This window comes from Ambystoma mexicanum, chromosome 9 (genome assembly GCF_040938575.1).
Source record: "Ambystoma mexicanum isolate Mex_15411 chromosome 9, UKY_AmexF1_1, whole genome shotgun sequence".
In the NCBI taxonomy this organism is placed as follows: Eukaryota; Metazoa; Chordata; class Amphibia; order Caudata; family Ambystomatidae; genus Ambystoma; species Ambystoma mexicanum.
In genome coordinates this window covers 144,761,573-144,778,726 of record NC_090931.1, presented here as the reverse complement: position 1 = coordinate 144,778,726, position 17,154 = coordinate 144,761,573, and the positions used below count along the sequence as shown (strand labels likewise).

The window sequence follows — 17,154 nt, the reverse complement described above, 5'->3', positions numbered from 1 at the left end:
CTCTTTCTCACATTATTATTGTCCCATTTTATCAATTTAACGGTCTCGTCAATTTCACTGGCACAAGTTTTTCTTTTTATACGATTCCCTGGCGGTCTCCTAGATCTCCCGTTAGCTTGAAATCTGCAGCAGAAAGTCTCTGGGGCCTCGGCTAGCGCAGTTTCTCTTTGGCTGTTCCAGTTCTTCACTTTATAGTTTACCCTGCATCCCGCTCTCGATCCTCTACAGCTGTATGGACAAGTAACAGTGCCGTTAAGCGTGCATTTCCACAATTTCTCACTGTAGTGGTTTTGGCATCATTGGACGGGTACCCTGACCACCACGAAGAAGGCATGGTCATGCCACCACCAAGATTAAAGTGCCCTTCTCAGCTCTCCTATCCGCACCAATGTTGAGCTTCCAGCATTTCGCTATCTCAGATCAGTTCTGCAAGTCGCAGGCTCCTTGGCTCTGCCTCTCCGGTGTGATCCCATCATTGCCTATATGTATCCTTCTAGCCTCCTTGTCTCAGTTAAATGAAGGACCCCTTAACGAGAGACGGATCCACTTTCTGGTTCGTAACAGGATGTTTTAGTTTTGTCTTCAGTCAAGTCTCTGGATTGTATACTGTTCTTCACACCTGATAGTCCTATGTATGGCACCACGGTAAATGACTCGGGGAGTTCCTTCCAGGAAGGTGGGGGGGGGGGGGGGGGAGTTTCTCCCAGTGAGGTCGCACTTGCCAGACCCCTGGGGAGGGTCTTCCGAAAGTGGGCTCACTTCCCTAGTCTCAAAGTGGGAGGGCTCCCGTTTGGGGAGATGGACAAATTTACACAAAGTACACAATAATACAACTTGGATCAGGGCTGCCCATTGATTGACGCTGGCTATTCAAAGGTTTGGGTTCCATCAGACAGTTGGTAGTCATACACATCACTGTGCAACTGCCATGTTGCTACATGGAAGCTGCGGACCAGTGCCAGTAGACAGCCACAGCAAAGTTACATGTTTGCACGTTGAAGCAGGGAGCATTATGAAAGTGGGTTTTGTTTAGCAGCTTTATCTTGCTTTCAGAGACAGAATTACGGGCATCAATTTAAATTTTAAAAAAGAAAAATTAGAAAAGCTCAGGATAGTCAGGGCGATTTTTGTACATCCCTTTGGTGAGGGTTGTGTAATCATCTAACGCAATGCAGAATAGTGTGTCACCCAAGCGGAAAGACAAGAGTCAAGAGGTAGCTTAAACAGAGCAGTCCGTCTTAACGTGAGGAGGGAGGAAAGCTAGCAAGGAGCTACAATCAATCACAATAAACATGCAAAAGAATACACTAGTGTTCAAATGAAAAATGTACACTTCATTTATGAGGTCACATATGTTTATGATGGGAAATAGGTACTCGATTAGATTAAAAAAAGCAGTAAATGAGCCGTTAATGCCCCACTCACTCTAAACCCTGAAATGTAAGCCCCATACCTGGAGGCAGACACAATATATGTAGAGCTAGGAGCAAGTTAGAGATGAGACAACTAGACAATACATAGGCAATATTACAAACAGTAATTATATGATATGGCATTTATAACACCCCTGTACACAAGTGTTTCTAGGCGTGTCAAGCAGGTGGGAACACCGTGACAGTATTTTTAGATACATACAAAAATAAACTTGAGTCTCAAATTCAGAATTGAAACTGTTTTGGCAATTAGCAGGATAATGAAAACAAGTCAAGGAAGAACACATGTAAATAGAGTTTGTATAAGTAGGATACAGTTTAGACAAGGCTAAGAAAACTGTGAAGAGTTACAAAGGAGCCCTTCTAAAGAGTCTAGATGAAGAAATACAAGACAAGAGCGCCATAATTAAGCTTTGCAACATCTTTTCAAGAAAGTTGTACAAATCCACAGCAGCAGGCATTTAGGTGCAGGAGAATTCCAGACTCTAAATTAGAGCCATCCCTCTCTGGGCATCCCACTGAGGGATCTTGGGTAAAGTTATTCTCTTGGAGGCTTGGGAGCAGAAAGAGATGCGAGGCGGGGAGAGGCAAACACCTTGTTTGTTCTTTTCTCACCCCTGGCAGATTTGAGTTCAAGTTGAAAATCCAGAATCTGAGTTTTATTTATTTTGTCCAATTCCCCTTTCCATCAGGGGTTTTCAGGGCTCAGCTGTTTGTTAGTTGAGAGCATTGCGCCCTTGTGGATCGGAGGGATTCAGCAGCTCCTGCAGAAGTACAAGTATGGACCTGACAAGAGGGAAGCTCAAAGAACTTCCAGCAACACTGCACAGAAGGTGCTGCATGCTGCAATAGTAAAATACAGGTGCAACAAAAAGATGGAGGAAAGCAGACTCCATCAAAGAGAACCAAAATGTTTTCCAGAGTCACAGAAAAAGAATGAGCGAGTGTGGAAAAAGGATCCCACTCACTCCAGAGAGTCGGATACAAATCCAATAGTCCAGAAAAACGTGCTGAGGGACTCACTAATTGGGGAGAATTGCAAACAAGATGGAAGTTCTATCTAACAGGCACTATGGATCCTGAATGATTTAATAGGTTTACATGCACCCCCCCTTTGTATATGTTACACGATTAACACCAGATAGTGAGCCTATAATATATTAAGGAGTGTGCTGTGCCTTTTACAAATGATGTACTGTTTTTGTACAGGTAATAGGCATTTTAGACATCTTTTAATGTCGTCCGATTCCCTCACCTCCTGCCCCAGCCTGGATACTATAGGTTGTGTGCATAGCCTCAGATAATGGACTTCCATTTAACAGAAGGGTATAGTCTTGACATTTACTGTGTTTATTGTAACTAATGTATGTCTTTATTGTAGGTGTTGTTGCTAAAGTACTTTGTTAGGTATACAGAACTATTGTAGATTAACTATGTATATATTTGTACGTTTACCGGTGTGGTCTATTTTCTATGAATGAACATGTGGACAAATTGTGCCAGTGCATCTATTTATTTTATTTATTTAGATTTGTAGAGCGCACTGCAGCCCGCGGGCATCGAGGCGCTGCAAGATGAACATAGGAAGGCTTGATTCAGGGTTATATGAACGTTGCCCAGAGAGTTTGCTTATTGGCGGGTACAAGTTACAGGTACTGAAGATGGGTACAATATAGGTTAAATTGTTGCAGCTGGACACATTAGAGATACAGAGTAGTACATACAGTTTTTAGACAAAAAGCCTAGTTTTGATTGCCTTGCGAAAGGCCGTACGAGAATCAATGAGCCTAATCTGTGGGGGGAAGGCGTTCTAGTGGGTGGCAGCCAGGGTTGGGAAGCTGCTGCCACCAGCACGCGCTTTTCGTGTTTTGGGAACAGTTATCCTATTGGATTAAGGCATCCTGGTGGGTCTAGCACCAAGGGGCATAGAGATTCTTTGAACCAAGTAAGGAAGGGCCAAGTCGTGGAGATACTTGTGAGCAGTGGCCAAAGTGTACGAAAAGAAGTAGTGGAACTATGTTTTCTGCTGGCCTGCCCCTGCTCCCCACAACCCCACGCACGCACACACACACACAATACACCCCCCCAAACACTTGCACCTGTTGTTTAAGGGAACGTTCAGTGCAGTGCACTGAAAGTGAAGGTTTCAACTTCTTCCTATACTTTTATTTTAAAACAAAACCATTCCGGAACGGTTTCTTTTTAAAATAAAAGTATAGGAGCTGTACAAGGCAATTTTATAAAGTATAGGAGCACCGCTCCCGCTCACTTCGACCACTGCCTGCGAGTCAGAGCAAGAGTTTTGAAGTTGATCCTTTCTTTGACTGGTAGCCAATGGACCGGTCTCCCATGTCCTGAGATATGGTCCCTGCAAGAGAGAGCCCTGTGGCGGCCCCACGCGAATTGTTTTGAGCAATTTGACGATTTTTTTTCTGAGGTTCGTACGAGGAGGGCATTACAATAATCCAATCTGGATCCAACTATGGCCCTGGCGACGGTGAGACAGTTCTCCTCTTTGGGGAGGAATGGTCTGACAGCATTAATACGTTTGTCGTGGTATGCTGATGCTGAGGTGATGGCATCTACTTCCTGGAATTAAGTCTAGCATGCTCTTCTACATTATCATTTTAAGAGAGACTTTGTTTCCTTTTGGGTTTGATTCACTGCCCCCGACGTTAAGGTTCGGGTTGCACAGTCTCCCACCAGAGCTCTATGCAAAAACACTAACTGGCACTTTCTGGGTCTGCAGCAGATGGTGCTAGAGGGGGATATCTGCCCACCATGGCAGGGTTTTGGGGCTGCTACAGGAATGACAGGGAAAGTGCACAGGTAACAGACTATTCTGTTGGTATCTTCTAGAATGCAGAATGTTAGGTAAGATTTTCAATTCCATGATAAATCTTCCTTACCTGTGTGAACCCCAGAACATTTTGCTGGACTTGGTGATTATTTTGACATTGTTCTTGCGCAAGTGTGAATCATCTTTCCCCCTCTCACCCTACTTTTATTCTTTTTATGGGTGACCTTTATTATGTTTCCCCATAGTGTATGTTTGGATGTATAGTTCCCTATAACTTTTGGGCTTTAGGCATTTCCCTATGGGAGCACAGAGGATTTAAAATGGAGTGTCCAGGGTTGACTTTGGGCTTCCCTCTTTAATTCCTCTAAATATACCTTGAGTGAACTACTGTTCCCAAGTGTAAAGTGGGATTTCCATCCCCTTTCCATTTTACATGCGAGACCAGCACAAACCACCTTATGTGGAGCGCTGGGGAGATACATGGTATCCCCTTTTCTCACTGAATTAGTAACATGTTTGTTACATTGGCAAGCTTACTCTAATGGCTGGTGGCAGTGGTTGTACCTTAATGACATTTAGTGAAAATTACTCTTAGGCTGTCAAATCAGCCGAGGTAATGCATAGGAGGGTCCACATTTCCCTAGAACGGTGGCTTCCTTCTTTTTTCACCATTTTGAGTATACGTGTTCTTTCTTGGGTCTTCCTCTGCCATCCAATGTTGTGTAGGTCCTGGTTGAAGATTTGTCTTAGGTGAAATACTTTGTGTTTCCCGCAGAGGCTCCAGAGAGTCTGGAGGCAGGAAGCGAGGAAGGAGTCCAAATCTCTGCAGCCCTTGGTCTTCCAGTCTGCCTGAAAGGAACCAGTTCCAACTGAGGAGCTGGCTGTCCTGACTGGACAGCCACCCACCCACTTTCTGTAAACTGCACCGAGTTTGCAGAAATTGTGCTTGGGTTCCTGGATAAAAGTCAGATTCTTGAAATTGCTGACAAGCTGACCACAGGAATCAAACCAAAACAGAAAGATTAAGAAAAGATGGATTTAACTGATTCAAGCGACCAGAGATCCTGCGGTGTAACCGCAGCCAGTTTTAACCCTTCCTTCTAAGCAACCTGGGTGTTATGAAGAGGACTCTTACCCAGATTCTGGTGAGACTCACTGGTCTTGATAAGACCTGCATTTAGAGCCATCCCCCTCGACATGCTGCGATATTGCTGGGCTCCAAACCGCCAATACCTGGGGACCTCGAGCCAGTGTGCAGTCCACAGTCTTCCGAAGTCCTGCTGAACCTTTGGTGGGCTCCTGCTGGACCGCCAGAGACAATTTGAATCCCTGAAGTCCCCTCGCCAGAGTACTGCACAGAGAAAGAAGAGAATCCCATACAGTGTCCATTTCTTTCGTCACCAGATTCCAGGGACCGAGTCCTGTGCTGCTGGATAGTTAAAAAGTCAGTCCAGAAGCTCTTCTTAGGTGAGGTACTGTGTTGTTGTGGGTAATACTAATCTTAAGTCGATCCCGTGTGGCTGATTCATGTGTTTGGGAGGGTGCCCGTACCATTCGCCCAGGGCTAACACTGGAATGCCTATAGGGAGCCTTCTGAGATGTCCCTGAACTCTTTCTACTAACTCTGAAGTCAATACTTACTTGTTCAATGAGATATCCTCTGGAACTCTGACTTTCCTGCATCTGAACTCTATCCTGACCTCACTAGGGTGCCTCTTCTGCCTGTGAGAAAACTCATACCCTAGAATAGGGAAGGACTTTGAAAGATAAGGCTTCTGTCTTGATACTATACGATAAGTGTGAAAAGTACTTACTTGTAAATGTGTTAAGAGTAACTGATCCTGAACAGAATAAGTTTCAAAGTGCCCTTAAGTTATTACTTACATTTGAGTGGCATACTGCCCCTCTAAAAAGTATACACGTTGTTTGACTTACTTTAAAATAGTGTTTCACTCTTCTGAAAAGTAATGGAGCTGGCACGGTTTTATTATTCTGAAACTGAATGAGTTTAAAAGCTTACCAATAGGGTTTACTCACCTTGAATAGCTGCTGCTCTTCTAAAAGTGTACTACTGGGTTTTGCTTCCCCGTGATCTGGTTAGTGCACATCTAAAATAGAGTTTTTACTTGTCCTAGAGTTGTATACTGCTCCTGTGAAAAGTATATGGGTCCTTACTTCTGTTCAACTGCTGATTGCCTTTCTTAAAAGTCTGCTGGAGTTCTTACTAAACTTAGAATAGTATTCTACACTTCTGAAAAGTATCATTGATTAACTGTCTATTCCTGTATTCGAAATAGTCTAAGCGTTTATCTACCAACAGGGTTACTTACCTTGAATAGCTGCTGCTCTCAAACTGTAACATTGGGTTATGCTTACCTTGAATTGCTTAATACATTCTAAAACAGTCTTGCTGTGTTCATACTTCTGCCCGAGTAGCTGAATGCCCCTCTGAAAAAGTATGAGTTATTTCACTATCCCTGAACTGTATTCTTGAAAATAACAGCGATGTTCCAACTGTATCCAATCTTAACAGATGAAAGGTTACATATGGTGCAAGGTGTATAATTGTAACAGTGTTGGTATAACTAGCCGATTCTTTTAACTGAATAACACTGTAGGTTATGACCAATAGGGCCTGCTGCGCCCTTGAATTACTTACTGTATTATAAAAGTCTAACTAACCTTGTTTAATCCCCAAGACTAGCAGACTGCCATGCTGAATGTGCTTCATTAGGGTTGACTCACCTTGACTTGCTCACCGCTCTTCCAAATAAGTTTATACGTTGCTGTGTATACCATAAGTATAGTACTTACCTTTTACAAGATTTATCTTGGCCTACATGTATATATAAATAAACCATGTTTACAATATATAGGTGTATCAGTGTTTCTTTGGACCATATGTATACTAAAATGTCTTATTTCTTCTTTAGAAGAAAGCATGACATGGAATAGGCTCCTCGCAGTCCTGCTACACTCATGGCCTCCACCAGACTGGACATACTTCTGCTGCTTTCAAGTCTTACAGATATAGGTAGCAATATCAAAAATCAGCACTGACCTTGCCGTGGCGTAGGCCCATACAACATCTTCTTGAAGATGAATAAAACTGGCCTCAAGCATGTGGGTTCAAACTATGCTCTGACAGAGGAATATAGTGGTTGCAAAGACTAAGGGGCCCAGAGATGCCAGGGCTTGTCCACGTGAGCAAAGGCACTGAGGATCAGTCATGACCCATCACCCTGTAGTGGTTTTCAGGGGGAAAATTGCAAGACAAAATCTGGCACATATGGTGCACATTTCCTAAAGGAAGGTTAGTATTAAACATTAATTTGCCAGGAGAACATAAGGCTGCCAAGTCCTGAAAGAATTGATTAACTTGTGACAAAAATATATTCAAAACATACCAAAAATGTATTAAGAAGGTCATCATAAAAAATCTTAAGATTTTAAAACAAAAACATCAATTTGTTGTTCATGTATTACAAAAGGTTTGGAATACATGTACAGAGTGTACTCCGATTAGTAGGACTGACATTTTTATTGTTTTAGATTTTGTACTTTGAATTGTACTTTGTATTTATATTAAGAACTGTGTAAATATAAAGACCAAAAAAGAGGAAGTAAAACTGTGCTCCAGGCAAGGAAAATCTCCACAGCATTAAGCCCCAAAACCAAAAAAAAAAATATGAAAATTAGACTCAAATCAAAATAGATTTGTTTCTTTTTTTTTTTTAAAGGTCACATGGTCGGACAGAAAACGGAGGCAGGACGCAATGGGGCACGTCCTACTGTACAACGGGTTTGGCGCTCCACTCGGCGTATATAAGATAATTACTCACCGTAATCTTATTTCTGATGCTTGTATCTGCTTAAATTCACATGCGGTGCATAGGCTGACATCTATTGGAAGCTGCATAGTATTACAGTTTTCGAAATTCGAAAAGGGACGTCGACAGGGCGTGCCACTAATACTATCCCTAGTGTGACATCCATGGGCCCATGGTCCTTCACGCATCGAGGTGCCTCAGATTGTTTTGTTTTCTGACATGAGGTAGCATGAAGTGCAGCGCGAGTACAGGTGTATACAAGCAGATATGTATCAGACAAGCTCAAAGCATCCATGCATCTTCTCTCCATGGGAGGAAGGGTGGGCGCATGTGAATCTAAGCAGATCCAAGCATCAGAAATGCGATTACGGTGAGTAATGTATCCCTTCTGAGGCTTGTGTAATCTGCTTAGATCACATGCTGTGATTAGCGAGGAGGGTTAGAAGGTGGTAGGATGTGAGAAGGTTCATTGGCAAACAGATGTTTTAGAACCGCTTGTCCCACCTGTGTTATCTACTTTGGAATGAGTGTCAATGCAGTAGTGCCGAGTGAAAGTGTGTATTGCGCTCCATGTAGCTGCTTTGCAAATGCGGTCTAAGGGGAAATTTGCAATGAAAGTCAGAGTGGCTCCTGTGCGGCTTGTCGAGTGAGCTCTTGGCATGAAAGGCAGTGTCTTGTTTGATAAAGAATAGGACAGTTGTATACATCTGACTATCCATCTGGAGATGGCATTCCTGGAAATGGGTCTCCTCTGTCTGGTGCTATGGAGACAAACAGTTGATTTGTTTTCCTTAGCGGTCTGGTCGTGTTTACATAGTGTGCAGAGTTTTACCTCAGCTGAGCTGGTGAGGTTCTGGAAGAAAGCCGGTAGCTCAATGGACTGGTTTACGTGAAATTATGAGATTAACTTGGGGGAAAACTAAAGAGGAGTGCATAAAACCAGTTTGTCCTTGTGTATGATAAAGAAAGGATCTTGCACTGACAATGCTTGTAATTCACTAATTCTTCTCATGGAAGTAATAGCCACTAAAAGGGCAGTATTGTAGGTCGAGGTGCTCAAGACTTGACTTATGCATAGGCTCGAACGGGTCCCCCATGAGCTTAGCGACTACTACGTTGAGATCCCATCCCGGCACTGGGTTAGAAATGGGATGGAGTCACTTTACTCCCTCCATGAATGCTTTGATGACTGGTACCTTCCAACATGATACTTTATTGTGGGACGTGGTGTAAGCCGATAAGCCGCCAGGTGGACCTTTATAGAGTTGAAGACTAACCCCGAATCTAGCAGATGGAGCATATAATTTAGAATGTGTGCTGGAGTACATTCTATGGGGTTTATTTGTTTAGCCTGCCACCAAACTACAAATCGCCTCCACATGTTGAAATAACAGTGCCTAGTGTTAGGTTTTCATGTCTCCTTCAGTATATCTATAACCTTTGGGGTAGGTTAAGATGTCTGAACTCTATGACCTCAGGAGCCCGACTGCCAAGTTCATAGACCGAGGTTGAGGAAACCTGGACGCGAAGTCTGGGCATTGCTTGCTGGGGTAACCCCATTGAGAGACGAGCTAGTCTACGACCTCTGTGTTCATCTGGTAGGGGATCTCTGCTTAGTGAGTCTGCTCACATATTGAGTTTCCCTGGAACGTGTTGTGAGCATAGGAATATTTTCCATTTGAGTGCCCATTTCCAAATCTGTTAGTTTGGACAGATATGGAGAATGTGTGCCACTCCACCCCCCCGCCCCGTTTGTTGATGTAGACATAGCTGCTGTGCTGTCGGTGAGGACTTGTACCAACTGATTTGTTAGCGGTGTTTCGAATGACTGAAGGGCCTTGAATACTCCCAGGAGTTCTAACAGGTTGAAGTGGTTTTGCACCATGGTATGAGTCCACAGACCTGGAGCCGTGTGATGAAGGTGATGAGCCCCCCCCACCCGGCAAGCGAGGCATTTGTCGTCACCATTGCTTGCCCTCTGGATCGTGGAAGGGTTTGCCGCTTAACAGTTTCTCCCTTGTCCACCAGACAATGTTTCGTACCAGTGTTGGCGAAACGACCACTAGATCGTCCCACTGACTGCTTGCCTGAGACAATGTTTCGCCAACCACTCCTGCATGGGACGCATGCGCAGGCATGCGTGCGGCACCAGGTAAATGCAAGATGCCATCATGCCTAGCAATCGCATAGCATTGCGTATGCTTATCATGCGACCGGCCTGATAATGTGGTATTTTCAGTAACATATTTTGGACACTTTCCTCTGAGGGAAAGACTAAAGCCTCCCTTGTGTTTATTAAAACTCCTAGGAACTGTTTGGTTGTACTTGCCACTAGGCTTGATTTTTTCTAGTTTATTGAGAAGCCCAATTGGAAGAGAAGATTTATCTTTCTTTGAATGTTTGTCCTGCACATTTGGGGGGTTGCCCCTGTAATCAGCCAGTCGTCCAGTTAAGCGTACACTGGGATTGACTCCCTGAGCAGTTGCACTGCCACCACCGCCAGTACCTTTGTGAATACCCTCGGAGGAGAAGCTATGCCGAAGGGTAGCACTTTGAATTGGTAGTGCTGGTTTGCTATTTTGAATCGCAAGAATTCTCTGTGCGCTGGGAACATTGAAATATGAAAATAAGCATCTTTCATATCCAATGTTGCCATGTAGTCCCCCCGCTTTAGCAGAGGGATTACTTCTTGTAGCGTAGTCATGCAGAATTTTTGTGGCTTGACGTATTTGTTTGCAGGGTGTATGTCTAATACTGGGCGCATGGTTAGATCTTTCTTTGGCACAAGGAAGTAGGTTGAATAAATACCATTGTTTACCTGGTTCGCCGGGATGAATTCGATTGCGCCCTTTAGGAGCAGCGTTGTGATTTCCTCGAGAAGGATGCGTTCTTCCTTCGAGTGCGTCTTTTGGCATGGGGGATGGTTCTGGGGTCGCTGAATTAGTTTCACACAGTAAGCACCCGCCACGGTGGATAGCACCCATTTGTCTTAGGTGATCCCCTCCCATACTTGGGTGCAGTTTGAAATACTCCCTCCTACTGGAGAGGCATGGGAGTGCAGCTGAAGCAGGCAGTCACTGTTTTGGAGGTGGTGTTTCACATCTAGACGTGGAGGACTGTTAGGAAAGATTTCTTAATTGTGGGTAATTTTCATGTGGCAACCCCTAAACATTTTGCTGTTGTTTTCACCGTGATCTAGACTTTGCCAGAGAAGTGCAGCCTTCTGCCGCACTCCTCTGGGCTTTCGCTCCATTCTTACGGGGAAACTGACATGCCCTTAAGACAGTCAGTACCGGGAAACGTTTTCCGTAGTTCTTTTATCATGTTGCAGCTTTCGCGCAACATGGCATTGTAAGCTAAGTTACTGCTCTCTTGGGTCTCTAGCCTTCTACAGGCCCTAGATACTCTCTTTGGATTGTTAATGAACAGTGCAAGTGAATCACGGACGGGACTGGTGGCAGCGATCGTTTCTTTGTGTTTTTGAGCTACTTTTGGCATTTAAGCACGTTTCTCACGCTTAGCCCAAAATGGTGGCCTGGCTCCCAAAATGGCCAGACCACGAGGCTCTTTGTCCTGTCCGCTGACCGTCTTGCCCCCTTCACCTTCCCCAGGTCAAGCCGTCCCGGGGCCTTCCTTATTTGGGCATGTACTTTCCTGCGAAACACAGATGCTTTCGCTGGCTTCTACAGGCCTTGTGTGTGCCTCCAGGATGTGGGCTGGGATGTCTGGTCCCAATACACATCCTGGGTGCCAGAGAGTCTAGTGTGTCGTGAATGCCTGGGACCACCGTGGTCTGTGATAGGTCCACGTATGGTGTGAGTGTTTTGTGAGCAGATCTCCCATTGGGTCCCCTCCGTTTTGGCGCGAAGGGAACCGTGGATAAGAGGGGGCTGGAAACACCACTACCATGTCGATCTCCTGAGTTCTCACGAACGAAGGAGTACAGGAGCCAAGTATCCTGCAACTACGAGGCTGAACTGAGGAATCGCTGGTGACCCGCTGAAGGACTGCTCCTCTGCACTGCTGTCGCTTGGTGAAACCCTTTCTACCTCTGATCGAACGAGAAGGCCTGTACTGGTACTTCGACCCCTTGGAATAGTGGGAACAACTATTCTCGGCATCTTCACCATCTCCTGCACGTAAGCATTCGGAAGTGTCTCTGGGCCATCCAGTGGACTGACCAGCCTACCCAGGAGTCTTGCTCTGTAACTGCCGTCAGGTTGTGTTGTATTACGAGTCCTTATCACTCTCACACGATTTGTACACTTGTCATTCCCAGGTCTGAAGTGAGTAGTGTACATTGGGCTGAAATGCACACGGCCACTCCGTTGCCCTGCTGTGGTAACAAACTGTGCGGGTTCACTGCGTTTGGGACATCCTCAACTCTAACTTCTGCTGCTGCGGAATCTACACGACGCCGAGACGTCCCCTGCTCTTATGTGAACCTGCCAGCACTGAAACTGACACGGAGAAGCCTGGGTCTGCCTGCATCGGGGACCGGTGAGTAGCAACGCTAGGAACTGGTCGCCCTCCTGCAGTAGCCCATAGCTTTTCCCCGCTGTGTCTAACAGAACGCCTTTCCGTACTCGCGCTCTGCTTCTGCCCACAGTGGAGGCTGCGCTTGAGTCACAGAGCTCTGTTCATCTTCATTTGTTCATTGAACTAAACTGCCTGATTCCCTCGAAGAGATTCTCCTTTGCTCATTGGCACCAGCGTGTGCAGGTACTTTTGAGCACAAGGCTCCACTCTTCATAGGGCTCGGACTTCCCTTTAGTTAGGTGCCTCTGAAGGCGGACTGGGTCTAACTATTATTCGCACTGCCCGTTTTCCTCCCCATCTAGGTGGTCTACACATTTCGTGCATCTAACTCATTAGACTCGTTTGTATTTGTATATATATTGTATTTGATTGGTATGTGTTGGTTTACTTGAGTTTTATTGTGATTTCTCGCTACGGTCAATGTTACAAAGGCCTTGTAATAAATGTGTCTATATTTTTAATATAACACCTGCTTGGAGTAATTTGTAAGTGTCCTTGCTTTGTGTGCTCATTGCGGGCTTTCAGTCACCCTCACCCCTCTTGAGACCTAGTCTTGACCGCCACGATCGCTACCCTGATTGGTTAGGCTTGTCCAGAGGTTACCCTGTTCCAAGAAACTAAGCTGGCCTTCTGAACCTCTGCCCCTCCAGGACAGAGTTCAGAAATCAATCTTAACAAGGACCTCCCCCGGCCGCAAGATTGGCGTTCTCCCCTCTAGTAATCTTGTGAGGCTTGGCCTGGATTGTTACCCCAGGATGCCCCTTGGTTTTGACCATACCCTGAACCCTTCTGGGAATTTCATCCTCTGAAGCGACGAAAATTACTATTCCCTCTTTGGCCTGAGGGTTTATCTGTAAGCTGTCCCAAGGACTTCAAAGTATCACACTCGTCCTTCGCAGACTTTAGGGAGTCCTCGACTGCCTTTCCAAAGAGGACGTTGGGCTCGACAGGCATATTTAGCAGTGTTACTCAAGTCTTCTGCTTAATCCTGATTGGCAAAGCCAATCATGGCGCTTAATAATAGTGCCTTCTGCAATAATCCTTCCCGCATTGTCAACGGCGTCTAAATTATTTTTTTAAGAATGCAGCTAGAGACTGCTGCTACCTGGGTCAATTGTGTTCTTAGGGGCTCAGGGGCTGATGATAGTAGTGCAGACACCTCGTCCCACTTATGACAATTGTAGCTAGCTAAGAGAGTTGTATTGTTAGCTATCCTAGCCTGAAAGGCAGCAGAGGAGGCTACTTTCGTGCCCATGGTGTAAAGGCGTTTGCTTTCCTTGTCAAGTGGTGCCTCGGAAGAAGCTAATGGAGTACCGGCTCGCTTTCTTGTGGTTTTCACTAGCAGACAGTCTGGTTTAAGTTGCCCTCTGATATAGAGGGGGTCAGTGGGTGCTGGGCGATGCGTGGGTTAACGGCACACATTTGGTTTGGTGTTCCCAGAGAAGGCTGGATCCTTCTCTGGACAGATTGCAGGATTGGAATGAACTGTAATTGCTTTCTTATCCCGCAGGATATCCTCAAAGTCCTTGTCCTGCTGAGTCTCTTATTTCTCGATCTGAAAGTGCTCAGCTGCCTTCATTGGTTGGCAATAGACGAATCAGCCGCAGGGGGTATTGGCTGATGGGAGAGGCTGTATTGTACATATCTGCTTCTTCATCATCGTCAACATAGTTGTCTTCTGTGACCTCTTGAGCTGTATAAGTATCTACAGTATCATCATCCTAGTCTGTGTCATAGGGATCAACATAGGAAGGGTCCACCTGGGGTGGAATATCCAGGGTATCTGGACAAGACCTCTTAGAGGGGGGTCGAGTAGTAGGGGCATTTACAGTGGCTTGAGAGCCAGAGGCAGCTGTAGTAGGAGGAGTGTTTTGGATGCTTTGGAAATCTTTTGGGTTTTTCTCAAAAAAGTTCCCAATAAAGATCATCCTCCTCATGACCCCATCTATGTCTTCACATGTGCATTGGGCAGAGCTCGGAATGGACATAGGGCCTAGTGTGGGAGCCTGAGGAGTCACAGTGCCTACTAAGGAGTCCTTTACATGAAGAGTACCTGGGCCTCGTAAGGAATATTCTTCATAATTAAGTGAATCCTTGTGAGGTTGAGAAACCTTGTGAGGCTGGGAACCGTTTCTTTAAATGTGGAAAGTGACCTATCCTTACGGGGCGTCTTGGTAGAGTGCTTCTAGACTCCTTCTCCTTCATAAGCCCCTTTGGGATGTGTTTTTTCACACTAGGGATAGTGTTTCTGGCACGCGCTGTTGACGTCCCTTTTTGTATTTTGAAAACAACAACTGTAATACTCTGCATCTTCCACTAGATGTCGGCCTATGCACAGCATGTGATCTAAGCAGATTCCACAAGCCTCAAAGAAATATATATATATACATATATATTTTTAAAGTCATATTGATGTTAGTGTTTTAAAATCTTAAGATTTTTTTATGATATACTTCTTAATAAGATTCTGATATGTTTGAATATATTTTGATACAAGGTTAGGTCAATTTTTCATGACTTTGTAACCTTATATATGTTTCCCTGGCAAATTAATTTGTAATACTAACCTTCCTTCATGAGAATACTTTGTATACACCCGACTAAGAAGGAAGGTGAATGTATCACCTTGAGTGGGAATACCATGTTTAGTCAGCACATTTCCTAAAGACATTATCGAGGTAGGTTTCCTGAATGTTAAAGATCTTTAAAGCACAATGCTGCAGGGGTCTGGAACCTGTGGCTCTCCAGAGGTTCTGAACTAGAACATCTATGATTCTTCACTGTTGACTTTATTTGTTGGGGCTGATTGGAAAAGTAGTCCAAAACATCTGGAGATCCAAAGGTTGCAGAGCCCTTAAATACAGGCTTAGACTATGATTCGACAGTGCTAACTCAAGTTTAGCTGCAGTAACCACCCCACAACAGGATTTCTTAATAGGAAATATATGCTTCAAAGAAATTGATGCATAAAGCTCACAAATTATTTAGCTCCAAAAAACATCTAATGTGCCTAAACCAGAATAAAGATGTAGCTGCTTTCAAGGCTAGCACTTCCTAAAAAAAAGACTTATAAAATGTAACCCCTGCTGCAGCCTAAATTCTAGAAGAGCAATGTCAGATTCTTTGCAGTGATTTTATTTAAGATTTTTCGGCGTCTGTAGGATACCTGCCATGGCAGGCTCCCACAGCCTTCTGGCTACAACCTCTGTACCATTATTGGAGAGTCTAGGTTCACCAAACAGTTGGCTGAAACACAGGATTGCCTAGCTAACTATTTGAGGTTTAGCTCCCACTTCACTAACTGGGATTTCCAAAATTCTAAGGAATACATTCTTATTCCAAATCAGTTGGAACAATGTTCAACCTCTTGTGGTGGCCCCCCTCCTCCCACAAGCATCTCATCCCAATCACCATCATCCTGGTTCAAGAACTATCAATCTTAAGGCACTTTATTGCACAAGTACTGTTTCACCCAGCACAACAGCTTGATGACCGTTTTTATTAATTTGTGACAGGAGCACTGCATCCTCTGCAAACAGGAGGTTGACCTTAACCTCCCACCATGGGGTATCAGCACTAGCACCCTGCAACTATGCCCCTAAATCATTGATATACAGGTTTAATAGAAGAGAGGCCACAACACCCCATCATCACACTCCCCGATCAACTGGCAATTATGTTTTAATCTCTCCTCCATGGCCATGCCTCACCCCACCCTTTGGTGTTAAAATGGAGGGCTTGGATGGCAAACAGGGGGGGTATGGTCCACCCCCCCCCTAACATGTTTTTTTCCATAAGAGATCCTGAATCAAAGGAGGGTGGAAAAGTCAGCAAGCACAGATACAGTGACAGTTTGCAGCAAGTTGCATACCTCATTCAATGGTACCTGCTTCCTTGCTGATATCCCACAAAACAGAGAAAAACTGAGGGTTATTCCCTCCATCTCAATGTCCTTGATAAGAGTAAATTATCAAACATCTAAGCAATGAACAAAATACAAAGCTGGAGCAAAGTGTGGCAAACAAATATTGAGTGGTGTATCATGACATGAAAAGTGTAATTCTTACCACCACAATCCTGTTCATCTGACCAATCACCACAGTCATCTTCTCGATCGCATTTCCATCTGGATGGGATACAACGCCCGTTCCTACAATGGAACTGGTAATATCTAGTGCAGCTTGGGGCTTCTGTTGGAATGTCTGTCAATGAAGAAACTGGCATATGAAACTGTTCCGTTTGGCATACATTTATAAATGAGTGCTTTAAAACACCCACTGTAGTAAAGTGGCAACGTGTGATGTGAGAGATGGGGACGCTAGCAAACCATCCAAGGTAAGGCTCCTATATATCCAGTAGAACGGTCCATTTTGCAAGAATACAAGACTATTTTCAAATAATGTGTTGAATTAAGAGTTTTTCAAAATACATAAGTTAAACAACTTTTATTGCAAATAAAGGACAACATTAATTTAGTGAGTTACTCAAAACAAAAAGAGAAAACATTTAATGTTGATATCTACAAAGGTTATATAGGTTCCAAAGTAGACAC

General features: G+C 44.5%; 1 protein-coding gene across 2 annotated transcripts in view; it reads right to left on the bottom strand.

Annotated features, from left to right (window-relative positions):
- The window catches only part of SORL1 (sortilin related receptor 1), a 1,341,481-nt gene that overhangs the window by 537,072 nt on the left and 787,255 nt on the right, over positions 1–17,154 (bottom strand). For both annotated transcript variants that reach the window (XM_069614318.1, XM_069614319.1), the window contains exon 30: positions 16,670–16,804. In XM_069614318.1, the coding sequence (XP_069470419.1) occupies positions 16,670–16,804 (135 nt within the window). The remainder of the gene's footprint in view (positions 1–16,669; positions 16,805–17,154) is intronic.